At 41.1% G+C, this 26,776-nt stretch overlaps 1 protein-coding gene and 1 long non-coding RNA gene across 6 annotated transcripts; one reads left to right on the top strand and one right to left on the bottom strand.

Annotated features, from left to right (window-relative positions):
* Positions 1-203: 203 nt before the first annotated feature.
* Positions 204-1,531, top strand: LOC127359539 (uncharacterized). Its single transcript, XR_007882648.1, has 2 exons — positions 204-538; positions 1,396-1,531. It is a non-coding gene; the product is annotated as an uncharacterized LOC127359539 (long non-coding RNA).
* On the bottom strand, positions 1,008-26,404 carry LOC127359501 (ensconsin-like). Of its 5 annotated transcripts, none has more exons than XM_051393399.1 (17): positions 26,238-26,403; positions 25,148-25,231; positions 24,820-24,873; positions 23,607-23,767; positions 17,830-17,986; positions 14,715-14,804; positions 11,888-11,977; positions 10,253-10,371; positions 8,733-8,806; positions 8,429-8,637; positions 7,968-8,106; positions 6,975-7,155; positions 6,562-6,666; positions 6,381-6,444; positions 5,365-5,509; positions 4,424-4,719; positions 1,008-3,720 (listed from the first exon to the last, which is right to left on the bottom strand). In XM_051393399.1, exons 1-16 carry the CDS (start codon positions 26,272-26,274, stop codon positions 4,428-4,430), a joined length of 2,001 nt encoding a protein of 666 aa, XP_051249359.1. In that variant the 5' UTR covers positions 26,275-26,403; the 3' UTR covers positions 1,008-3,720; positions 4,424-4,427. The 5 variants fall into 5 exon arrangements, with proteins under 5 accessions (XP_051249359.1, XP_051249360.1, XP_051249361.1 ...); XM_051393400.1 differs by having other exon boundaries at positions 4,424-4,698; positions 26,238-26,402; XM_051393401.1 differs by having other exon boundaries at positions 10,253-10,347; positions 26,238-26,402.
* Between the last annotated feature and the right edge of the window lie 372 nt (positions 26,405-26,776).

Below are 26,776 nucleotides of genomic sequence, written 5' to 3'. Positions count from 1 at the left end.
AAACAAACGAATGATGTGAATATTAAAATTATTCTGAAAAAGTGCTGCCCTGCCATTGGCTCAATGTCTGGATTATTAGTTATTAATATTATATATTATATATGTGTTTAATGTTTATTGTCCTCTATGCTGGCACTGTACCTGGCCCCAGATCAGCTGTGTGGTAGTAACTCTTTCATTTAGCACAAAACTAATTAGGACCTTACAAGTATTTATTTATTTATTTTACACAGCCTCTCTTGGTGCATATTCCCAAACACAGTCTGAATTAATTCAGCACAACCCAGTTTAGAGATAAATAAGTCTGGAGCTTTCAGAAAGTTTAACTTTTACTGTCTCTTAAATGAGCCCGTCCTGTCCTGTTGCTGTGCCAGGGCAGAGTGATACTCAGTACTGAACAGCAGTTTGTGTTCAGATAACTGATCCTGTGTGTTTACTTACATGTTTACCCTGTGGAGCTTGTTGTCCTCGTCTTTCCTGCTGTATTTCTGTTGCTATGTACATTGAAAACAACGTAAAACCGGAGTCAGATTCCTTTGTAAGTGTTCACATACCAGCCCAGTAAACCTGATTCTGTTACTGTAGTATCTATTTTGACTTTCCACAAGGAAAAGTTGAGAAGTTGGAATTATTTAAAGCTTAATAGCTACATAAATCTACATAGTAAGTAATGTTTATCTCATAATTTTGACTGATACATTTCTATTGTCAGTTGTTTGTTGTTGACTTTTCCTAACAGAAACAGGTTTATGTACCCAGGGTCATGTTTATAATTACTACTGTTGCTTTCTGTCATGATTTTTAGGCTCAAACATTAGAACAAGTCTAAATTAAACTTCACAAAGAACATTAAACTACTGAACTACCACTGAACAGGAAGTTGTGATCTGTTATTAGTGTCAGTCATTAACAGTAAATGTGTGTGTGTGTGTGTGTGTGTGTTAATACGTTCACTAATCTTCAGATCAGCACTGTGCAGGAATCTCAAGTAGAAATTAATTCACTCCAACGTTTGCAGATCAGTTTTAATTCCAGTGCAGCATAAAGTCAACACACAGTGCGATATAATGATCAATAAAAGTGGCTGCATTAAGCCCTACGCTAGATTTCCCAATTCAAATGTCACATTTTAATGTCAAAGACTAAACATCTTACACAGTTTTGAATCTTTAACATTTCCCTTCATTTCAGTTCCACAACCAAAAATCATCTCTTTGCTCTAATTATATTTATCCAGCTCACTGACACAAAGTTACTTGATGAATTTTATTGTTCTTTTTCAGCAGTTATCCATGCACCACATCTACAATGATATATTCCACCAAGCTGCAGTGTCACAGAGTTAAGTAATATTAGGATAAACATTATGTCCTTTATTTTTACTTCATATACAAGGGGACCCAGGAGACCCTCTTACAATGAGTTTCAGCAGAATCTGGAGGAATAATGAGCGAACACGGAGGGAGGGAAGCCGACAGGGGAGTGAAAACATACAGACAAACGCGCTGAAGGTTGCAGCAGTGACAGAAAAGCAACGTTCTTCTCTCAATGTGGCGCCTCGGAGGAGCAGCAGAGCCGCTTTTCCACAACAAGAAGGTTTCAGTAACTTATTTTTGCACCCGGATCCAAATTTGATCCCTGTGACTGAGATCATGTCTTACTTGTCACCCTAAAGTAAACAGATTTATATTGTAATATGCATCAACTGAGCACAATATAAATGTAAATAAAGATGGTGTATTATTACTAGAATGTGATTTTCCAGTCCATATTACATTTGTTGGGTTTTTTAAGGCAAAAAAACTACACTGGAAAAACTTAAGGAACTTCGTATTCTCCACCAAAACGTGGCACCAGACTATAATCTCAGAGGATATTGTTGAATTTAAAAAAAAAGATGTGGTTTTCCTTAAATAAAACATATTATTCATGACATACGTGGCACCAGACATAATGTAAGGACATACAATTGACAAGAAATATAGTTAAACAGTTAAATAAATAGAATATGATTTTCCTTAAATACTAAATAAATTGTACAGAGTCTGGTTAGTGACGGGCCAGGTTGTTTCAGGTGGGTGGGGTTCTACCTCTGTATTTCTAACTATGGCCCTGATACACACACACACTTGCTCAACGGGTATTTTTAGTCTCTCTACTCCTTTAAGTGGAAAAGGGCTTTTAAAACATAAAAAAAAGTGCACATGCTGGATGAACCACAGCCTGGGGGCAAAGCACAGAGGACGGGGGTGGTGGGTTGTTTTAAGGGGAGCTGATGTTGACTGCACAGAGGTTTAAGGCCTCAGAGGTGATGAGCTGCGAGGTGGTGAACGCTGTTTCACACCAGAGTCTGAATTGGTGAGGTATATTTTAGTTATGGGGGGTGGGAGGGGGGGGGGATGTGTGAGCTGAGGTGGAGATACAAGCGTCTTCAGAGCAGTGAACACACAACTACTGTAAGTGCACATTATAAACTGCAGCTAGCGTGGTTACAGTCAGTGCCAGACAAATACACAACACACTGTGTCAAAGTTTTCCAGACCTGCAGGTAAAAATACAGGACATTTGACTCTTCCCCCCACCCACCACCCTTTTTTCCCTCCCAGGTTTTATTCTTATCCTCGCTGTGGATTGTTGCACCTCCACAAAACGTCCACCGACGAGCAGCAGCAAAACCAAAGCTATAGGCTAAGTGTTACGGGTCAACAGCGAGGTTATAATATCAGTCGTTGATGACTTTCTCCAGCGTCGGGGAATCTACAGCAGACTGGGTTTTTTTTTATAGAAGTAGGAGTCGCTGTCAGCAGTGGAGCAGGTCAGAGGTGAGATAAACACACAGGAACCATCAGAAACACTGACAGAAAGAGAGAAACTCTCACACACAGCTACAACCATAAACAGCTCAACTAGCTAGTCCTCACTGAAGATGCTACACAGTATTCACACAAGTGTCTGTTTCACGGCTTCCCCTCCAGATAAACTGCTACAGAGCCGCTCCCCTGCTCCTACCACGACAGACTCCTCCACCCGGTCGGATCTATTTACAGAGTTTTACAAAAGCAGGGGATGAGAGATTGAAAGCGGATGATGCTCGAGTGATAGTTTGCGGCAGTGCAGCTGGGCAATGCTGGCGTCAACAGGAACGGAGGCAGAGGACGTGTACTGATCTCAGAGAGTTGTTCGGAGCATGAAGGGTGAAAAGATGCAGCCCGATGTGAAATATACGTAATATGTGAATGAAAAGGTCGGTTGATGTGTGCACATTTGGGCTGAGTCGATTAGTTTTAATCATCAACTCGTGTCTAGTTTTCAGCAAGTCTCAGATTTAGATGAATAAACCTGAATATGACCTTAAGTTTTACAGTCTATTAACTCACCTAAACTTAACTGTCATAAGACAAACATGCAAGAACGCTGATCCTTCTTCCCCCTCTGTTATGTCATAAATATACTTTAATACATTATTTGCAGGATTTTGTTTTGTGAGAGTCAGAATTGCCCACTTGCACTGCCTCAACGTGTGTCCAGAAGCTTTACTGTTAGGAGTTTGCGAGGTTTGGTAATACAGATGTGAATTAGTTGTTCAGCATTTGCTCCTTGTGGAAATGATGATTGTTGTTGTTGTTGTTGTTGTTGTTGTTGCAGACAGAGGTGATGGTCTCTTGGTCGGTTTCTCCTGGCTCCTGTTTCTACCGAACCCGCCAGCTCCTGAAGAAGCCCCTAAAAAGGACAAAATGGAGACTGTTGAAGCTGTAGTGGGGAAATGCATTCTGGGATCAGGCTCTGTGAACATGAAGCAAACAATATTATGTTGTGTTCATTCTTACATGCAAACAGTAGCATGTTTGTCTCTCACACTCTCTAGATTTTATCACTGACTCGACCACAACATGAGTCCTAAAGACAGCAGAGTGAAACTGTGGAGCGCTTAACAAGCTAAAAACAGTCAGATTTCTCCAGCCTGAAAAAGATTTAAAGTTCGATACAACTTTAATTCATTACTGAACAGTTTAAAAAAAAAAAACTTTGGCATTAGCGGCACTTAATAACCCAAATATATAACGGTAAAATGTTTTAATGCTAAGGCAAGAAACAAAATAATTAAACATATTCTGAAGTGAAATCTAGCTTTTCACCTACCAGTACATCTATAGCTCACTAATAAACATGTTATATCTTGTTTGTTTACAAAAATAAAGCATAAAAACAAGTTTACAGGGGTTATATGCTGGACTAGAAATAGCTTTGCTTAGCATCACTATTTCTGTTTCTCCAGCTATTTATTATTTCACGTTCATACAGTTGGGGGATTCACAGGAGGCTTTAAAAAGAATGGCTTAAACATCATGACTATTAGTCTCCAGTATGGGTCCAGCTTTAAAAACACTGATTCTGAAGGTTAAGAGAGGTGGAGTGTCTCTACCTGGCTACTGGACGTCCAGTTTGCTCGGGCCGATGCTGTGGATGAGCTGGGAAGTTTCAGAGGCGGCGCTGTACGCTTGAATCAGCAGGTTCTTGTTGAGGTCTCCGACCCCGCTGCCAGCCTGCAGTTTGGGGTAACCGGGCGTTTCCACACCCTGACGCTGTCCTCGTCCGTGGGCGTCGAGGTCCATCAGGTGCTCCAGGGGGCAGCCGTCCGACCCCTCTGTGACCGGTGAAAACTCATGAGCGCTCGCCTGCTCCTCCCTGGACACTGGACTGATGGAGACAGATGGAGAACTTAAAGACACAATGATGACAGAGACAGAATATTTAAATTAATTTGCACTTTTTTTTTCCAAATGCACCTTCAGTATTTAAGGTCCAGTGTGTAGCATTTAGTGGCATCTAGCGGTGCAGCTGCAGATTACAACCCACTCGCCTCACCCTCCTGTTCCAAGGAGGACTTGTGAAAGGAATATCTAACTATCTAAACTATCTAAAGCCAGTGTTTGGTGTCATTCTACACTGATTTCTGCCAATAGATCCTCCTAAATGTTACACACTGGACCTTTAAATCAATACTGGGCCATTTTACACATATTTTTAGGTTTGGTAATAAATAAATAAAATGAGATGTGGATGAAAGCCGTCTCCATGCTTGTGTATTTTGTGTTCCCTGACAATAAATAAATCATTCTTCCTTCATCAGAGACACCCTCTATGACATTTTGGCTGTTTGGATGAGTAGTATGGGATGACAATGAGATGCAAGACTGGAAAAAGAGAAGCCAAAAAGGCTGATTGGTATGTGGGGAGTCACCTCGATGCAGACAGAACTCGTGAGACACACTCCAGCAGTACACTGTGATCCTCGTGTTATTCTCTCGGAAACAAAAACATGCAATGCTAAAATTTATGCAAGACACCTGAAAGACGTCTCACCTGACGTCCATGGACTGGACTCCGTCAGACAGCTCGTCCATGCAGCTCTTATTCTCCAGGGGTCCGAGCGTGATGACGGAGGCTTCAGCAGGAGTTGGAGCGTCCTCCTCCGACGGGACCGCAACCTCTGGCCTCATGTCAGACACTGCAAACACACAGTAACGTTTAAAAGTTGTTTTACTGGGAAATGTTATAACAGAGGTGCTGCAGGTCTGATTCAGGAACAGGAGAAACCTGATGAAAAACAACCCCGGTTATATCCAGTCCTTAATTTCCCTTACATATAGCACACCAGCATCATGCTGTCCAACCCTAAATGCAGATGTCTCTTTATGAAAATGGACCCTCTTTTAAACTCACTTAGATCTTTTCCTCTCACCATCTTGATACTAAAACAGAATTATATGGACTTCCTCAGCACTTTTATACACAGAGCATGCTTAACTGTGCATTGCACCTGTGTGGAAGCATCTGCTTATTTATTCTGTGTTTTTAAATGAATTTGTCACCGTCTGTATGTGTAAATGTGTTTCGCCTCTAACTGGCTGCTTGTTATCGTGTGTGAACAATAAAGCAGGTGGAACAACACTTTATTGTTGAGATATTTCTTTCCAGATCATTTATTTGGCAGGTTCTGTGACTGACTGTTTAATAATGAAGGAATTAGTGCGTTTCCTTTCCCCTGTGCTGATAAAACAGGAGTAATATAAGCCACTTTGTTTGACAAATGCTGCAGTAGACCTGGTCTTACTGTCTTTTAACCATGAGGAGGCACTGTTCTCCTGCCTGTTGAACACTGCTGAGTCACACTGCAGCTGAGACTGATCTCATTCAATTTTACAGAAAATATTAATGCTGGAGGAAAAAAGATGTAACAAGTTTTCAATATTTCACATCCAAGCTAAAAAATAAATACAACAAAACACAAGTCACTGAATGAGTAACAGAACAAAAGAAACAGAATCAAACTGCCATGATGCAGGAAATGCAGTTAACAGGGAGATTAAACGTTTCACCTGCAGCACCAGACAGAGGCTCCACTTCACTCTTACGTGTTCTCTTCATAATCTCCTCAATTCTCTGTGAAAGCAAACAAAATACAACGATTGTCCTTTTCACAAGATTTAATAATGCCATTTAGAAAGGCTATTTGATGTGAAATCTATAGTTTATGAAGCAGATGTATGTCTCTGATACCTTCTTCCTCTGGAGTCTCTCCTGCTCCTCCTGGATGTGCAGCAGCTCCCTCTCCTGCCTCTTCCTCTCTGCCTCTTTCTGGGCTCGCAGGAAGGCCTCCTCCCTCTGAAAAACATCCAAGAAACATCCAATTATTCACGTTCTCTGTCTATATTTCTTCCTTTCTGTAAAAGCAGGGTTTGTTCACAGCGATCACAACAACATTAACGTTATTCAATGTCTTACATTCAAGGTTTCAATCAAGAAAACATTAGTCAGCATTTATCCTTGTTTTACAATGTGGCCAAAACAATTATAATAAAGTGAAATATTAAATAAAATTAATGATATTGAAACCTCTGATCACATCCAGATGATAAAACCACATACTTGAGCAACGTTACATGAATAAAGAGACATTTATTCAACCGGACCTCTCTGTCCAGCTGCTCCTGCATGTCCTTCCATCTCTGCTCCTTCTGTCGTCTCTCCTCGTCCTCCTTGTTCCTCTTCTCTTCCTCCCGCCTCACTCTCTCCTCCTCGGCCTGCTGTGCAGCTCTCTCCTGCCTCTCTCTCGCCTCCTGCTGCCTCCTCTGCTCCTCCTCGGCCCTCAGCCTGAAGGGACAGAGAGGTCTGAGCCGTACAGGCCACCATACAACAGCAACTACAGTACAACAGTAGCCTAAGTTAAAGATCCCCTACAAACTATATATGATATAGAATTCATGCTGGCAGGCCCCGCCCCTTAAAATCAGATGTTCAGTGAGCTCAGAGAAACCTTTAACTTTCAGCAGATGAATGTGAAAACATCCTTCTAGTGTCAAACTCTGCAGACATCATTCAAACATCACACTGCGGGAAAAAGAAAAAAACATGTTTTTGACTGGAGGGGGGCTTGAAGAAGACTCGACGTCCAAAGTGTTGGTAGAGGGGATTGTTGGTTGATTGTTATAACGTCCATTAGCCTTTTAGAAGACAATAATCTGGATATAACTGACTGAGAAATGGTGAATGATTAGGAGACTACGTTAGTTATCATCTATCACAGATATCTCTGAATTTCTCTGAAATTGTTGTCTGTCCAAAAACTGAAGAACAGAAGTTAAAAAGACATACCCCCCATACATACTCATACCTCAGCTAATATCATGATGCAGTATATACTAACATCAAAATAATTTTTTTTCTTCCATTTCACCAAGTCTTAGTTTATCCATTAAGATTCAGATTGATCTCGAACAATCGTTTTTTTACTTTAAAATGCCAGAATATAGTGAAAAATCTCTGTCACAGTTTCCCAGATCAAATGTCTTGATGTCTTGTTTTGTCGGACAAAAGTTCCAAAATCCAAATACATTCGGTTTATATTCACATAAGACAAAGAGATGCAATTTAAAACTAATGCTCTAATACACACACGCACATACCTCTCCTCCTCCTGCCGTTGTCTCTCATCCTGCTCCTTCTGTATTCGGGCCAGACGTCGTCTCTCTGCCAGCAGTCTGGACGCCTCCTCGGCATCCGTCGTCCCACCAACACTCCTGCCCGTGGGCGTGCCCGGAGACTCTGTGTGTGTGGAGGCAAAGAGGGTTGAGTGGGGAGGTGGTGCAGTGTGACTTAACAAAAAAAAAAAAATCTTTAAGCAGCGAGAATAAAAGATTTTCTATTGTTCGTCTTTGTTTCTCAAACTTCTGATCTGTCTTTGCTTTTCTGTCTTCCTCTGATTCTGTCTAAAAAGGTTCCTTTGCTGCTGTTTTATAAAAAGCAATAATTAAGTATTATCAGCAAAATGTACTTAAAGTATCAAACATTAGTTCTTTAATAAGAAGTTAAAGCTGACTACTATAAATAAACACTGAAACACTACACACACACTCTGTGCCTCTACCTGCAGTCAGTTCTTTGCTGGTGGATTTGGGGATCTTTCTCTCTGACGGCTCAGATTTGGTCGATTTCCTCTCCAGGGTGCTCTGACCTTTGACCTCAGTGTGACCCCTGTCGTCGGTGCCGGGGGTGGTGGCCCTCTGCCGGAGCGGGGAGGGCGGGTACTGACCGGGGGAACAGGGCGACTGGGCGCGACTCCTGGCCGACCTCACTCTGAAAAAACCAACACAACCACATCGGGTCACGCTAATCCAGGTGTGTGTGTGTGTGTGTGTGTGTGTGTGTGTGTCTGTGTGTGTGTGTGGTACCGTTTCGGTGTGGCGGGGCCCTTGCTGTTGGCTCTGAAGGAAGAACTGCGGACCGGTGTGTTTGGAATCTCCCCCTGCAAAGTCACATTCACAAATATTACACTAATAATAATAATAATAATAATAATAATAATACTCATAATAACTGCCTGTAAATTATTTATAAAATATTTGTGTCCATAGTAAGAAACATTCAGCCATTAACTCACTTCCACATTAATATTTAATCATTAGTATAACTACTGTTAGCAATATATATGTCAGATATATTAGAGGCTGATATGAAAGTGAAATCTTCTTCCTGTCTCAGTAAACTCTGATCTGTTTCTTCGATCCTGGTCCTCTGAGTGTGGATCTCAATGTAAAAACAGATTATGTTGGCTTCCTTCACTCAGCTTGAACTGGCTCCAATGACTGTGACTGATTTGCTCAATATCTGTGAAGAAAACATGAACCCTAACACGACTGTGACTTAAAACAAGCTGTGAAATGTAGGCTAATTGAGGCTAGAAACGCTCACTGGAATAAATACAGAGACATACAGATCTATACAAGGTGGTGATACGGACAGTATGCAGAAGAGTACAGACTTTTAATTTTAATTTCTATTTGATATACAGATCTGGATACAGATCCTTTAACTTGTATATCATTGGTATTTTTATAATACAGGTCCTTTTTGTCCAGTTTGAAAGATTTTCACTAATAAATGAACAGAGAAAAGAATCAGATTTTATGTCCCCACGCAGCCAAATTTGTGTTATGTTTCCTGTTTGAAAATGTAAAGAAAAAGCAAATAAATGACTGATTTAAATAAATATAATAATAAAAACCGTAAAAGGTATTTTTATAGTGCAACTTTCACTTTCTTTAGATCAACTTTTCACCTGTTTTTAACTCACATCAAAACATTCCTGGAATTAAATAAAATAAAACCTGAGATACAACAACAACAATAACTGTCCAGTCGAGGGAACAGAGCTGAAGATTTGATGGTGGCAGCAGGAGGTGATAGGAATAAAAAGTCAATAGAAGAAACAGTTCAATAAAACATTTAACCACAAGAGTAACGTCTTCTTTCCAAAATAAACCAACCAGGTTTATGAGAAATGTGCTCTTATTCTGAAGAAACAGTAGCAGTAGCATCCCTAGAAGTCAGAGGCAACAACTCCTCTATACTACTACTAATCTATAGATGTTTGAATTAATCTACACATGGGACCTTTGAGCCTGCAGTGTGGGTACGTGTCTAGGTTTGTGTGTGTGTATGTTTGCGTGTGTGTGTGTGTGTGTGTGTGTGTGTTTGTGTGTGTGTGCATATATCTACATATTTCTAAGATTACCATAACAAACAAAATGTCTCACAACACTTGCTAATGTGCCCTTTCAGCCTTGAACAGCTCACTGAAAAGTAATGAGGTTGCAAGTGTCTAGTTCTATATGTGTACACGTGTGTGTGTGTGTGTGTGTGTGTGTGTGTGTGTGTGTGTGTGTGTGTATGTGTGTGTGAGAGGGCTGACCGTGGGTGTTTTGGCTTTGGACGTCTCTTCAGGGAACCCGGCGACACTCCTGCGGTTGGAGGAACTTCTGTACTGTCTGTGGTTGTTGGAGGAAGCTGTTCGATGGGACACAAAAGACACTGATGGGTCACGGACCAAGACACACACACACACACACACACACACACACACACACACACACACACACACACACACACACACCATGACGATGACACAGACCAAGGAAAGAGAAACATATGGATAACAAATGAAAGAGCTGTACTTCCTGTAAGCTTTTACTTGTATTATTGGACATCTTAAAACACTCATAAGTAACATGTTGTTAAAGTAAAGGATGCAGTTATTATTTTAAATCATCAATCACTATGAATGCATCCACTGCAGTGAAATCTAGTCACTCAAAATCAGTGTGTTATGCAAAATATTCAATCTGAATTATGTCCTTTTGAGTATTATTGTGCCCCAAAATTAATATTTTAAATATTCAAAATGAAAAACTGTTTCCAATACAAAGTAATGTGCTTTTCTCATATTCAATATCTTGAAAAGAAGACAGGATAAGGCTTGATTGATCTAAAATCTCTCTAAACATCATCTTCTCACTTCTCAGCTGTCAAAACTCACACAAGCAAACGATGAGTTGACAAAAATGTTGATACGATTATCTGAGTCGCCTTCAGTTTTTACCGTAGGCTCAGAGCTATAAACCTGAGGCGACTATTTTTTGCCCTGGGTTTGGCCTCTCAGGTTACATACATTCTGTCCTGTCTTCTAAGGCTGGACCCAAATGTCCGGACTCTTACTGAGGGCTGTCCAAACCCACAATTCATCCGGTCCAAAGGGGCCACAAAAGGACTTCCAGAATCTGCTTTAGGTGCAGATTTCACTGATTTAATTTAAGGATGTGACCCATTTTATTATAAATGTGTAAAACAATTACTTTATTAAAACATTACTTGAATCGTGTAGGCTTGAAATATTATCCAACCACAATAAATAGAGGTATAGACTACAGAGGCTGTCCTAATCAATCAGAATCCATCTTTATTATTGGAGTCTTTAAGTGATGGTAGCCTTTAACAGCTGTGCAGTGTAATGCCTCATATGTATGCTAACATGATTGATTGGGGCAGGTGAAACAACCCTCGACCTCTGCTATCATGTAAGGATTAGAAGGATTACATAAGCAAGTGCTGCATCACCCTTGTTATCATCATCTTCTTCTCGCGAGGTGAGACCTTACTGCTGTGCTGCCCGTGTTTAAGGTTGATTTGCCCTAATTTCCTGCACCAAACGCCAAACTTGGCTGGTTTAACCAATCCTACAGCTCATGTAAGATTAGACCTACTGGGCATTTACCTTAAGAGCAACTCCAGGTTCTTATTTCATCACTTTTGTTGAATTAAAGTTGTGCTCTGCTGCAGTATTCCTCAACATTAGGTAGGTTTTTCAAATCATATCTGAATTAGTGCTGCACCATTTAAAAAATATTATATGCAATATGCAAAGCTGCAGTTTTTTGATAAGCATGTTGTGCTTTTGGTACAGACCCCAGAAAAAAATCATAATTTAGTAGCTTACAATATCTTTACCATATCGTGCAGCTCTAATCTGAATGAACTCTCTCTCTCTTACCTCTCTCTGGTGAATGAAGGGCGGCTGAAGAATTGGAGAGCTGTTTGTTGATTGGCGGATCCATCGCGGGTGGAGACAGGAAGTCACTAACTGATTTAAAAAACAACAAAACACACAAATCACTCGCACAGACACATACGTGACACAAATAAAAGTCCTCTCTCTCTGCTGGATCGCTGCAGGATGATGTAAAAGTCACCAATATGTTTAATAAACGCCCCGATCCCAAAACAAAACGCCCGACACACACACAAAACTGCCAGCTCACACAGAAAACAATCCTGCTGATCAATAAGCCGTGCTGCTGCTGAATAAATTAACCTTGGTGATGTAAGACAGAAATGAAGCAGCAGAACAGAGAGCAGAGAAAGCTGCAACCTGCTTCATCATGAAATGGAGGATGAGGATACAGAGGCAGCCACTGCAGTCCCATGAAACTGAGAGGAAAGTGTTTCATACGGCACCTGAAGGCACCGTGACAACATCCACAGAGAGAGGAAGAGGAAGACTCAGTGTGTGCATGCACGCTATAATAATCTGATTAAAGTTTCTACGAGGCGTTTACTTTATGTGTTTGAATATTCAGATTAATGTCTGGAGGGATGTTTCTAGTGCTACAAAATGATAATAATGTAGCGTAATGTTGTCTTTCTAGAACTTTAAGAATAAATACATTAGAAAATACAGGTAATAAAAGGAGGAAAAATGGCATCAACTGTTCTCAGTTTAAGAAACTTAATTAAAGAGCGTCTTGACAAAAGCTCAGTTAACTGCAGACCTGACAGCTGCTCTAAAAAGTATTTTTTCAATGTCTAGTTATTTTGAATAAACTTGACAAAATAAGCCAGAAAATGTGCTTACATGGCAGCTCATGTTAACCTCATTATTGTGTTAACTTAATTCTATTATAATCAGATTTTTCTAAACAATTGTATTAGTGGTAATATGATCAAAAAGTCTCTCTGTTCTATAATCTGGTTATTATTTGTGTGCGTGTAAACACACTGAGAAGCCGAGATAATAGATCAATGAATGAACATAAATAGAAAGTGAAGATTTTACTTTTAGGATTTATTTCTTTGTACTGACTTTAGCGTTTTTGCACAATAACAAGTTTTTTACTGGCTTGAGTTTTGGCGTCTTTCCCCTTTGAAGATCTTCTGCATCTTGTAATTTTGCATCAGTGCTGCAGGGATTTCTTTCTTGCATTCAACAAAGAAAACTGTCAAATTAAAAAACAGCATTCTTGTGTCCTCAACCAATCAAGTTTTAGTGAAATTCCTCTCAGGTTTACAGAAAAGTAAAAAAAAAAAAACATCAGCAAAAAACCATATTTCTGCAGTGGCGTCTTCTGTAATACAGGACAGGGATGATTGGAAATGTGTGTGTGTGATTGGATTGTGTGTAGGTGGGGTCTAATAAGTTTCCCAGATAGCTACGGGGTAAATGTATGATGTATGTGTGTGTGTGTGTGTGGGTGTGCAGAGGGGCAGGGTGGGTTCAGACTGGGTTCCCTGCTGAGAATGAAATCTATGCATCACTAAACACGGCCCTGGGCCAGGAAGACAGGAAGTGGAGCAGCCCTTTGTTGTGATGAGGGTGTGTTTGTATGTTTGTAGTGGGGGGGGGGTTCAAAACCAGACACTCATTAGCCACAGAGGACCACATAAGTATCCTGTATGTGCTGTGAACTGTTGATGACAATGAGCTGAAATAAAAACAGTAAACATACAGTCAGTGTTGGAGGGCACACTTTGTTTGTATTGTATTTTTCATTTTTACTTATTTTAAAACTACACATTCAGCTTGTGTTTAGTAATAAAAATAGTATTTTGGAGGGAGTCTTTTTGATCATTATTTAATAAACAACATATCTTATTATATTATGTGATTTTTCCACTCGTGTGACTCATGTGAATGGATACACATAAAGAGTCAGCAGAGTTACCAAATTAGGTCAGAATGGTAAAATATAAACAGTAATTAGCTATAATATGTAAATATCATACAGTTGATATTAAGAGCACTGAGGAGACAGATGGAGCGTATTTAAAGTATTCCACAGTACAAATTTAAAATCAGGAGCGTTTTTATGCAGACGACAACGCACTGTTGACCTACTGTACGTGTGCTTAAATAAATAGCAGAGCTTCACACTTGAATCATATTTTAAGGTATTTTTGGCTCAATTCTTTTATTTTGCAATTTGCTTCACAGTATTTCTGTTTTCAAGACATTTTTCTGCATCTGCAAGTCAGTCCACATTTTCTGTCTGTCAGCACGCTTGTCGCTAACATTAATATGTGTACTCACATTTACCAAACTAGACTGTACTGTAAGACATAAAGGGCAACAGAAATGTGTATTTCCATCTGAAATACTAACTCTTTAAATAAATTCAATCATCATCTGACTGCATGTTGGGTGTCGGCAAGTGTGTGACACAAAGGACTGCAGATAGGTTCGATTTGTAGATGACACGTTGGAGGAGAAACCTGTGAGAACTACAGTTACCCAGAAACCCTTTCGCTGCATCTCTATGCAGAGATTTGAATATATTTCCATCATCGGTGAAGCATGTTGTGGTATTTACTAAAAGAAAAGACTAAATATGTTAAGAGAAATCAGATAAAGAAGATTTTATAAGCAAATTTCCCCAACACTGCACTGAACTCATCACCACACACAGAACACACACTCCAGGACGATAAAACAGCCGATGTGACGGTGCAAAGACGTCCACATGCATGCAGACAGAGGAACAGCTGCAGGATTCGTGGTGGGGGGAGCGGCATGAGCGTGGCACACAGAGTCATGTGGTCTGTACCGTTACGGGATTGGCTGGCGCTGGAAGCAGCAGGAAGCTCATTGGGCTGAGCGGAGCCAATGGCATTGCAGGGCGGGGTCTTAGGGTTACCTGGGCAGCAGGTGAAGCAGAGCGGAGAAAGCAAAGCATTACACGTTCACACGTCCATGTGTAGACACACACAACACACACACACACACACACACACACACTTGCATCACTAACACAAGATAAACAACCTCCATCCACACACAGTGACAGCAGACACATCTGAGACACAACAAACTCTACATGAGATTCCCAGCAGGAAGTTGCCACATCAAAACCTTATTATGTCAAATCATCATCACAGTCAAAGCAAGACTGTAGAAGCAACATGAATGATTGGAGCTGAGGGACAATCGTACCAACACAGAGTGAAACATCATGCAGTAACACTGTGAGTGTAACACTAAAGCTGATGCACCAGATGGTTTGTTACACAGAGCCATCTGTGCCTGAAACAAACACTGACAGATGAGTGAATGAACAAGTCGGGGAGAAGAGTGAAAACCATCAATAAAAGCCTTCAGTGTCGTTGGCTCTTCTCTTAATGCAGAAATACTCTCCAGTGGGGATATAACTGATGCTAGCATCATCTACCCTAACTTGTTGTTTTTGAACCAATAGTCCCTCTCGCAGCATCACACCTAGCGTTAGTTCCTCACAGGACGCTGATTGGTCCAAACCACTGTGGTAAGCACATTGGTTAACGCCTGGCGGGATGGATTCTCGCATGATATGGTGATTTCGCAAGGTTACGTAATGCTGCCTTCCAAAGGAACTTGTGATGCCATGTTGTCAACAGGGGGATTATTATAACCGGTGTTTACCCTATTTCACCTCAAAATCACAACAGGACACACTGACTTTTTGACCCAATGATTGGCTCGATAAACCATGAACGTCCGAACCAAACTGCATGATAATCCCGTCGACTGTATATTTAAAGATGGACGTAGTCTTCATGACATCACCCACAGGTTTCTGGAGAGCCGTTACGAAGCTCGGTGCGGTCGGCTCTGGCCGTCGCAATCTTGGCAGTCCTGACTCTGCAGGATCGAGGCTAATACAAAAATATGTGGAGTGTTGGTGGAGCCTGTTATCAGAAATTGTAATTATTATTATTCTGCTATAACGTTGGCTGCTGCCTTACGGACACTGATCACTCAAGTGGCTGTTCGAGGAACTGCAGTTTTTGTTACTTCCGTGTTGGTTTTGTTTGTCAGCCTCAGAGACTGCTGCTCAGGTAATACCTCCAACAGCTGCAGCCATATTTCTCTCTATTCATGCTCAGGGAACCACGATTGACACACAATTTCATGGAAATCCATCCAGAAGCTATTGAGATATTTCAACATCGACCAAGCGGCATCGTAATCCATAGACCCACGCTGTTATTGTGGCTGTTATTGTGGCTCAAAAGGCTGTTTCTAAACATTTATAAGCGACCTTGGTGGGTTCTGACCTTATTAAAAACATCCACAAAAATCACAACTCATGAAGTCAAAGCTATTAGAATTTTTTCACTTATGAAGCTGCGAGTACGACATCAGTGCTTAAGAAAACCCTGACCCAATTTAAAGGCAGAATTTACCCCTTAAACACTGTGTTTGATGCTTTTCAGTGAGTGAAATATCCAATGAAAATATTCTACATGTTTCTTAAAGTTCTTCAGATTTGGTTCCTTTGACAACATTGAGAATTAAAAGTTCTGTGGTCTGAACAATGAGTTTGTAATAGATAACTGACAGCTTCCTGTTGTATTAATAATGCTAAAGTATCCTGTTATGGTTGGTTGTTTTAAAGCCCAGCTGATTATTGACCAATCAATTGCCTCCATATGAACATAAAGCATGTGAACATGAGTCAGCTGTGATGTATCTCAGAAATACACAGCCATGATGGAGTAAACATCCAGTCACAATAAAGTGGGAAAAGGCCGCAGTTATCAGTGTGCAGAATTTTAACTGGACCACCTTGGGACCAGAGAAAAATACGCAGCACAGATACACACACTTTGCGTCTTTAGTGAGTCTCTGTCCTTTAATCGAGTGGAGCTGTAAGATGAGATGCTGCTGTTTCTGCTGCAGTGAGCGTTCTGCCGGGTCCCGACAGATCCCAGAGCAGCCTCTCTGCCAGACAGCCGGGCCGGAGCCAGACGAGCTGCTGGGTGGACCCTGATCCCGGGTCGGTGCCAGAACGGCTGGGCTGATGGGTACTGTGAATAATTGATGGCGTTATGAATGCACCACAGGATCCAGAGCCTAGCTGGTGGCGCTCTGGAATCCCGCTGGCCCGACTCGACGGCAAAAATATCTCGGAAAAATACGATGGTGGCGTGACACGAGAGAAAAAGAAAGAGGCGTAAATTAAGAGAGCTGGATGTTGGCACAGTAAACAGCCTCATGTCGCACTTTGTCTGGGTTTATGTGTGTGGCCTTGGTGCGTTCAAGGTTGATGTGTAACTCCTGCTCCTCTGGGAATCAGACCGGCCTCCCAGCACAGAAATGAAACAACAGAGCAATGACATACAAACACACACCTGTAGCACGTTTACAAGCCAAAACCATCAGCTAACGTCAGCTTCTAACCACGGCTGTCTGATTCCCCGAAGCTGTCTGCACACACATCTGTGACAGTAAACACACACACAGCGTCTCCAAACCCTGATGGGGTTTAGAGACAAAGCACCGAGCAGCTCCTGCATTGCAGCCTCCACACCCTTTTCTATCCACTGCCCTTCTCCTTTCTTCTCCATCACTTCTCCTCCTCCTCACATCCTCACCTTTTCTCTCTTTATCCTCGTGCCACCCGCTCTCCTTCCACATCCGTCCCTCCTCTGCTTGTGTCGTCCCCACCCTTTCATCCCACCATCCCCCTTCTTCCTTTCCCCCCCTGACCTCCAGACCTCCCCCCCACACACACACAAACACCTCTCCTCCTCTCCTCCCAGCCCCCATCAGTATCCGCCCGTATGCTCTCTCCTGTTCTACATCTCAAACCAACCCTCCGCTGACATCATCACGATGGCTCTCCTTCTTTCTCCATCACCTCATCAACAAACCCCCCCCCACCCACCTCTCTGCGTACTCACCCTCTACTCCATCAGGCGGTCCTCCCCATGTCCAACGTTTAGGCCTGTTATCCAGGTGGTCCCGGGCCTCCCCCCCTCCTCCTCCACCTCCTCCTCCTCCTCCTCCTCGTCTCTCAGCTCCTCCGGCTCTCCGACGGACCAGGGCCTCCAGCCTCTCCTGCTCGTTGCGTTCGGAAACAGGGAAGAAAAGACACTCTCTCACTGAGCCATCGCTACGGCGACGGGCGCCTGGCGATGCGCTCGGAGACAGCTGCGCCATGGTTACCGCATGCAAACCGCAGCAGCCTCGCCCCTCCGTGCTCTTCACGCTCGTCTGTTCTGTGTCTGCTGGCGGTCACCAGCGCTCGATCGCTGGCTCGTCTGTCACTCACTGATACATAATACAGCAGCTCTCTCTCTCCTCCTCTCTCTCTCTGTCTGCCGCTCCCTCTAGGTAGCACTGACTCCCTCTCTCTCTCTCTCTCTCTCTCTCTCTCTCCTACCTCGCAATTGTTTACCCCACCCTCTCTCTCTCTCTCTCTCTCTCTCTCTCTCTCTACCTCAATCTCCCTTCCTCTCTCTCTTTAATAACTGAGTCTATTTCACAGAGCAGTTTAGTCACACGGGAAGGGACAAAATGCAACCCGTCCCCACCCCCATATACACACATACACACACACACACACACACACACACACACACACACACACACACACACACACACACAGGGGACCAAGCCTCCACACACACTCACACACACACACACACTGAGTGGGTGGATTAGATATTGATATTGGTTGCATTTGTTTCAGCTCTGGTCTCTTTTTTCTTTCCTTGTCTCCTTCACTCTTCCTGATTCTACCTTCTACACAGTTTAATATAATTTAAAATATACAATAGTTTCATTAAAATACATTCTTAAACAACAATACAAAATAATCGTCAATAATAATTTCCATCTTGGGGAGAAATGTATTCATTTTGTGTTTTTCCTCAGCGAACGGACTCATTGGATCTTTAATTTCTGCATATTTTTGGGGATTTATATTTCTTATTTGTTTATTTATTGATTATTTAATTGTTTCTTTATTTGTACTAATTGTTCTCTATGATCACATGTAAATATCATTCTGTAAAAGACCCAAAAAAAGAGGAAGCGGATGCATTTTTCCTGCTCGTTAAATGACAATTTAAGATCAGATCTATTATTCATAAATATATATTAATATCAGATATTCACAGAGATTTAATGGGTTATTAAAATGTTTCTGCAGGCCTGTAGAATAAAATTAATACCTGTTTCATGATCAAAGTAAAAATACCTTCTAAGAATAAGAAGCAAGTGGTCTAATTTGCATATTGTTCTATTTTAGGTCTTAAAGTGCTTTTTCTAACTAATATATTAACACAGTATAATCAGTGATGTGTTCCCTATACTACATAGAGTGAATGTTGTTATTATATTACACTTCTATTAGTTTGGATTTATATTTCTTATTTCCCAATTTCTTGATTATTTACTTGTTTCCTTATTTGTACTGATTGGTCTCTATGATCAAAGGCCCAAAAAAGAGGATTTAAGATGCTTTTTTCCTGCTTTAAATGCTGATCAGCTGTTTATTTACAACCACATCTCATTCTGGTTTGTCAGTTAACGACCATTAATAGTGGCAGTGTTGGTAAGCAGACAGTGGTTGTAATGTATATAGAGTAATTGCACAATTTAAAGCTGATACACCGCTCCAGCACTCCGTCTATATATATATATATATATATATATATACATATATAAAGGATGGAAAGGCCCCACCTCAGCATTGTGGGTGGTGTTTGCTGAAGGTGCATGCAGAGTCACGCACAGACTGCAGGAGGGAGGAGAGACGACGGGAGGAGGGAGGTGGGGATTTAAAAAGAGACAACGGGAATGTAAGATGATTGGGGGGAGGGGGGTAGTAGAAGTGGAAAGAGACAGAGAGATATTTGTAGATACAGATCAAAGACGGAGAGGAAAGCACAGTCATTTGCTGTGACTCAGGTCGGTAGGAGAATCTGTCCACCACTAAAACAACTAATAAATGAAGTAAATCAACCTTTTTCTGTAAGGGAGCCATTTTATATCATTGTAATGCAAAACAACAACAGTAAAGAACAGCTGACGAACTGTACATTAACTATAGTGAACACAATCACTGCAGGAAGTTTGTGTGAAACCAGAGATTTGGTTGAATTCTGAGCAGATTATTTCCTGTGAATATTGACCAGAGACGAGTTTTTCTGATTTTTTTATAAAGGTTTTAAACAATTACTGTCTGGATTGTGTTTTTTTGTTAATTAAAAGTCATAAATACTTAATAGCCTTTTGTGTGTGTTTTTTTTTCCTCCCTGGTGCTCGGCAGAAGTTCTATTAGCTCTTTGGTTGTTTTACCTTTCAGACAGTGTGAATATAATAATATTATATTGTGTTCTTATCCTGTGAGATTCCTATATATAGTTAAATACATTTAAAACACATCATAATAAAGAAGGCCTTGCGACCCTCTGTGAAGCTTTGGCGACACCTGGTGAGGGTTGGAATCAGTGGCATAGAATAATGTATTAAAAGGTTTATGATAAGATAGATTCAACCGGTCGCTAACAAAAGTTCTCTGCACAAAATTGTGAATTTCTTCGAGCAGTTTTTGGTTTTTCATTTGTGATTTGTTTTATACATCAGTGGCGGTGCAGTCAGCGCATTAAATAATATTAATTACAAGGCAAATGTTAAATAATGGACTAATTTACATCAGCAGTGCATGTTGAGAATGTTAAAGCCTCACACACTGCAGTGTTCATTACAGTCAGGACTCCTAAAGAACCACTGTTAGGATCTCAAAGCAATCCACCAACATTTATAATTCATAGTTATAATATAAAGATGAAGGTTAGACAGTTAATAGCGTTTTCTCTTCAGTCAGTAAAATAATCAATACCCCAAAGGAACGGTGATTTTTTAAACACGATCCTCCATCAAACTATTGCTCTAACAAAGACAGAATTATTATTATTATTACAATAACTAACAATTATCTTTATGGCCGTTTTTAATTTCCTAGACAAAATAATGTATTTATTAATCCAGAAGATAATCGATAATGGACTGACAGAATATTAATTGATTGTATTAATCTACAATTCATTTGATAATAGATTAATTGTTAAAGTCAATTGTTTTTTTTGTTGAGGAGTTGCTGTTTTAAATCTATATTTATTGAATATCTTTGGATCTTTTCACCATTTTCTGACATTTTATAAATTCAGACAATTAAAAGATAAATGGAGACAATAAAAATAAATGTTCGCTGTAGCTTTAACTAAAATAGTTCAAGAGGAAACCAATAAAAGACTAAATTAAATAGTTTTCCTCAGTGAAGCTCATTGATTCTGCAGACGTCTTTTTTTCCTCCTCTGAGGTGAAATATGTGCTTGTCACAGCAGCAGCGAGCATCGACTGTCTGTTCCAGTAAACGCCACACGATACGCTGGCGGTGATGTCATCGCCCCGCGAGACTGACCAATCATTATGTCATTAAGTTATGCATATGAGTGTGTGGAGGGGAGGACGGGGGAGGGAGGGAGGGGGCTGTTAGCATGCAAACAGAGCCCTTAAATCAATAGAGACAGTTCCCCCTCCTCCTCCTCCTCTTCCTCCTCTGAGCGGTGAATGGTGAACTCTCTGTGGATCAGACTGTCACCGGCCTGTTAACCCTGCATGTGCTGCTTCAACCGGCACAAATCATTTATATTCCGGGTCGAGCTGAAAGGGTTATCGTACACACTGCAGCAGGTCAGATTGTAATAATGTGAGTCAGTAGTTCTCAGCTAACTGGTGACCACTCGTGACTCACGCAGGCCGGTTTCAGGCCAACCTGTCCGATCCATTGGTCCACCGAGTGCCACCGAGCTTATCGATCTATGCTTTTTATTAATGTACAGTTAATAACATTAGACTCTCAACAACAAGGAGGAGTCCTCGCAGTCCAAAGGGTCTAAAACTGAAACTGCTACGACTCAGCTCTTTCTCTACACCGTGTTCAGACTCAGAGATAATAAAACCTGTGTAGGGCCTACTTTTTCCCACACAGAAAATTGATCAGGAATCAATAAGGGAATCGACAAAGAATCTGCCTGATAAGCAGAATTGATAATGGTGTCGGTAGCAGTAACATCTCCTCAGTTCCTGTCTTTAACTGCACTACTTCCTTTGAACAATCTCACATCCCACAAAATCAGCTCTGACAACCATCTCATGGCAATTATCCTTAAAACCTTATTTTAAGACTGACCCACACTCAGTCCTGCACCTGAACACATCCTGAGTAGACACAGACTGACGCTCTGCTAACGCACTTCCTGTGAAGACAAGGTGTAAAGCACACATCAGGAACGCTGCTGCCTTCTTACCGATGAGCTGTTGTGTGGAGAATTTCTACAGTTTGGCAAAAAAGCCTCCTCACAAACAGAGAATGTGTCACAAACATTTTACTCACCAACGCTTAAAAATAGCTTCTACAGTGAGTGTGGCAGAGGAGCTAATGAGACGATGAGCTGATGAAGAAGCAGAGACTGTATCCATTGTGTTTCCAGGTGCTCAGAGCTGCACTGTGGGTAATGTAGGCAGCAGGAAGAAGAAAGTGTGGAATAAAAAAAGGGAGGCTATCTCCGGTTCTGCTGAATGCGTATTCTTTAAGCTTCCTTCACATACTCTCGAACAAGTGTGCAGTAACTTATAAACTAGGGCTGTTGCAACCGTCCAAACACACACCAAAACACTGTCTTGATGCAATATATGTCCACATAGACTCCATCTCTGAGTCCGTGTCACAAGCTTTCCTGATGGTGTCCTGTGATATATATCGTCCTTTATTTTAGTATTTAAGTAATCTGTTGTGGAAACGAGGACTTTGGGATTAGAGGGATACTGTGGCACTGTTTCAGTTCAATGCACACAATTGGTCAGCAGACAGGGGCTTCTGCATTGATTACTCGCTGCTCCTTTAAACTCTGGTTCAGACTAACAACAGCTGGAAATGCACAGACTCGGTTATTATGGATCGACGCGATTAAATTGGCGGCAGAGAGCTCAGAGAGAGTAAAAGGGAGGAGAGAGAGTAAATCACTGGGGGGAGAAGATTTTCCTCTGATTATTAGTATTGGTTTGTGAGTGTGAACAACAGAAGGAACTAATTTCCAAAGATGGAGAGGTTAGAGGAAGGAGGAAGGAGTTGGTGATAATTCTGTATCTTTTTACTATAATTTCAAACAAATTGTGATTAAAAATGAACAAAACGAGACTTGTTTAAGTTTCTGATTTGACAATTTGTTGCACAGATTATCAGTTACACTTATTTGTACTCTTATTGTGATCTTGCTTTAACGCTACCTTCACATAAAGCTCTTAACAAAACAGAATGTGCACAGAGGCGGCAAACATCACATTAAACCTCCACATGTCAGAAGTCAGAAGTTATATATTCTTACATGTTATTTTTAATTTATAACTTTAGTAAGTTAGCTGGTTAGTGGAATTTGAACTGTATCTCAGTATAATGTGAGTATAAACCTTTTTAGTTTTAGTTTACTTTAGTCTGCACACTACATCTCATTCTAATATGATTCTGCTTCCTGTTCAAGTTATGATATAAAGTGTATTGTTTAATTATCCTTAGATCATCCTCATTATTACAGTATTAAACACAATCAGTATTATTCGTATTGTTTAAACAGTGTCAATGCCTCGTTAGCGTGCTGTGACCTCTGACCTTCTCTGCCTCCTGCTGCTGCCGTCTCTTCTCCCCGGCCGCTGTCCTGCGCCTCTGCTCCTTCCTCCTCTGCTCCTCCATCTTCCTCCCTCGCTCTTCGGCGCAGCGGTCCAGCTGCTGCTGCGCACGCCGCTCCTTATCCCGCAGCGCCTCGGAGATCTCTGAACAAACACCGTCAAACAAACACCGTCAAACTCCGTCAGAGGTACTCGGATACTTAAATACCAATATTATTCTCACACACGGGTTCTTTATTGAAGTATTTTCTCTTTTTGGGGAGATTTTCTACTGTTTCTCCACTAACTTTAAGGGGTAAACATTGGACTTGTTACACTACATGGCTGGATGGAACCGCTGTACGTTACAGGTGTGCCACAAAGCTGAAATAATAAAAGGGTTTAAAAGTAGATTTTGACCCAGAGAAACTTAAAGAAAGTTTCTTAAGATTGCATGTTAAAGCAGGACCCGCCTTAAGGCCTTTATCGGGTCAGTATCGTGGTTTAGTGGTGCAATTAAATTAGCACAAACCAGTTGACACACAGAGCGCCAGGAGCATTCGACATGAGTACAGACTCTGAGTCTCTCTCTCTCTCTCTCTCTCTCTATCTTCCTGTCAACTCTCAACTGTTCTCTATCCAATAACAAATCCTTAAAAAACCTAAATGATGACTTTTCAGGTACTCAGCCAGGTTTAAAAACTACAGACACTTGATGAGTTTGACATTTTATCTTTTGGAAACAGCAGCCGACAGAACAACATCCACTCAAGGTCCAACTTATCTGCTTGTTGCTGGAGCTTTTTGGATGCAACGCAAGTTCCTCATCAGCAGATTGATTTCGCTCAGTTGCCATGGAAATGTCGAAATTTCCATCATTCTGAGAGCCTGTTGACGTTTCCATGGCAACTGAGCAAAATCCAATCTGCTGATAAGGAACTTGCGTTGCATCCAAAAAGCTTCAGCAACAAGCAAGTAAGAAGACACAGATACTTTAGTTTATCTTACTGCATACACCTTTTATAGTTACATTTAAATGTAGGATTTGTGGTAGATTATTTTCCCATAAAATTACCAAAGTAAAGGACCTAAATAGTTCCTCTATCACAAGCAAGAACCCACACACACACCCACAATGTGTCTGTGTGTCTGTGTGCCAGTGACAGATGAACAGGACAGACCACACAGAGCTCCACCGGCTGGGGAGTTACTCATACCTTGTGTCTTCTCTTCGTCATCCCGTCGCTCTTTTGCCAAATTGCGCCGGGAGCCTTTGAGACAGGTGAAGGAAATATGAACAGACTAGTTCAGCTGTGAGTTCGATGCTCGACCGGAGTAAGTTAAATCATTAAATCCCTGTTAAAAGAAGCATTTCCTCACAACTCCAACAGAAAAACATTGAGACAAAACCACCCAAAAACTACTAGAGAGGATCTTCAGCGGTCGATAACACCACACCACATCATATATTAAATGTATTCTGCCCTCCTGGATTAAGATAACGGCAGCACATCAAAGAGGGTGAACGTGATTAGAGACTTTTACCTGAAGGGCTGCTGTGATTGGACAGTGAGCGGGAAGGAGAAGCATTCCTACTGGTGCTCAGCGGTGCCGGAGGAGGAGCCAGCGCTGTGTGAGAACAGACGTGATTCACGTTGGCCAAAAGGCAAATACAGCTGAAAACATGTAAAGCTGGAGAGTTTGGGGAACGTGACTCCTGCTGTTATCAATCAGACACACGTCATAGCGTCCAATAAATCTCCTGTCAGTCAGTGCAGGACCCCTGGCTGTAACCTTCAGCCCCTTTAGCTGTTATGTTTTAGCTTTTCAATCTGTCAAGCTGACATGAAATAGGACAGACATTGGTCAACGTCTCAACACATATTCACACACACAGTAATTAGATATGCAAATACGTGTAAATCTGAGGTCCCGCGGGTTTTTACTGCTTCATCACATGCAGAAATAATTAAAAAATCAGCTGCATCGCATGTTTTTAAAGGCGATAACAGCTTGTTACAGTTAAGGCATGTGACATATGAGCCTGTCAGTCAGTAAACAGGGACGCAGTGGAAGATTTAAATAATAAAATGTACTAATAACATAATAACAATATATTATATTTTAGGAAATGTACTGATCAGGCATTCCTTACTTTGTATTATTCAGATTACACATAGCAAATCCAATAATTTATATACTCTGGCATGTATTACAGATTTATAAATATATATAATATATAATATGCAATAGGTTGTTCTACACTTCTTCCATGTGAAGGGATGCAAACCAACAACTGATCTATGCACATACATTTAAAAGCACAGGATGCTGAAATATTAATAATGCTCTCCATTAATGGGTAAGTGTGGGCCTATGACAACATGCAGTGGAAAAAAACCTGCCTCACCCTTTTTATTGGTGAAATTATCCTTTAAAACATCAAGTACAAAGCAGTCTCACACTGTGGTGGAGCAAACACAGGCTCTTTACAGATATATAGCCCATATAACACACACTGACAGGGTGTATCCACCTCCTTACGTGTCTCTATCTGTCTGCAAGTACATTAAACACCCATTTTTTTAACACATTTAATGGGAATAAAACAGTGTGGGAGAATATTTTTCCTCACCTGTCATCTCAGGGCGGCTTGAAGCCACTTCAGTCATCTCAAAGCTCGTCGAATATGTTCACCTGAGGGAGCTGACAGGAGCCAGAAACCCGCGGAAAACCTCACAGGAGACCGCCGGTGCAACACAATGACTCAGGGAAAGACGGAGGAAGATGTGATGCTGGGGAGTGAGGAGCCTATGGCAGAGAGACGGAGAGGAGAGGGGAGGGGGGGAGTCCATATGCCTCCTTACAGCCAGCATAGATGTGTTATTGCTGTATGGTGTGGCTATGACTGTGTGTTCACTATTACCAATCTAAAACAGTACAACTGCCACATCTGGATGTAGAAAAATAACGTTTGGATCTACTTTTTCTCCTAACTCTTAAAAAAAATGTCGTAAAAAAGATATAATTGTTAAATGTGGCTTTAAATGTCTCATTTCGTCTAAAACAGTGATTTATATACAGAGAATAAAATGTGTTTATGTATTTTTTAAAAAAAGGTAAAACCGCTTCACATTTGGCTCATTTACATATTAATGCGCCGAACATCACTTC

This window comes from Dicentrarchus labrax, unplaced genomic scaffold (genome assembly GCF_905237075.1).
Source record: "Dicentrarchus labrax unplaced genomic scaffold, dlabrax2021, whole genome shotgun sequence".
Classification (NCBI taxonomy): domain Eukaryota; kingdom Metazoa; phylum Chordata; class Actinopteri; family Moronidae; genus Dicentrarchus; species Dicentrarchus labrax.
This window is presented reverse-complemented; position numbering and strand designations above follow the sequence as displayed.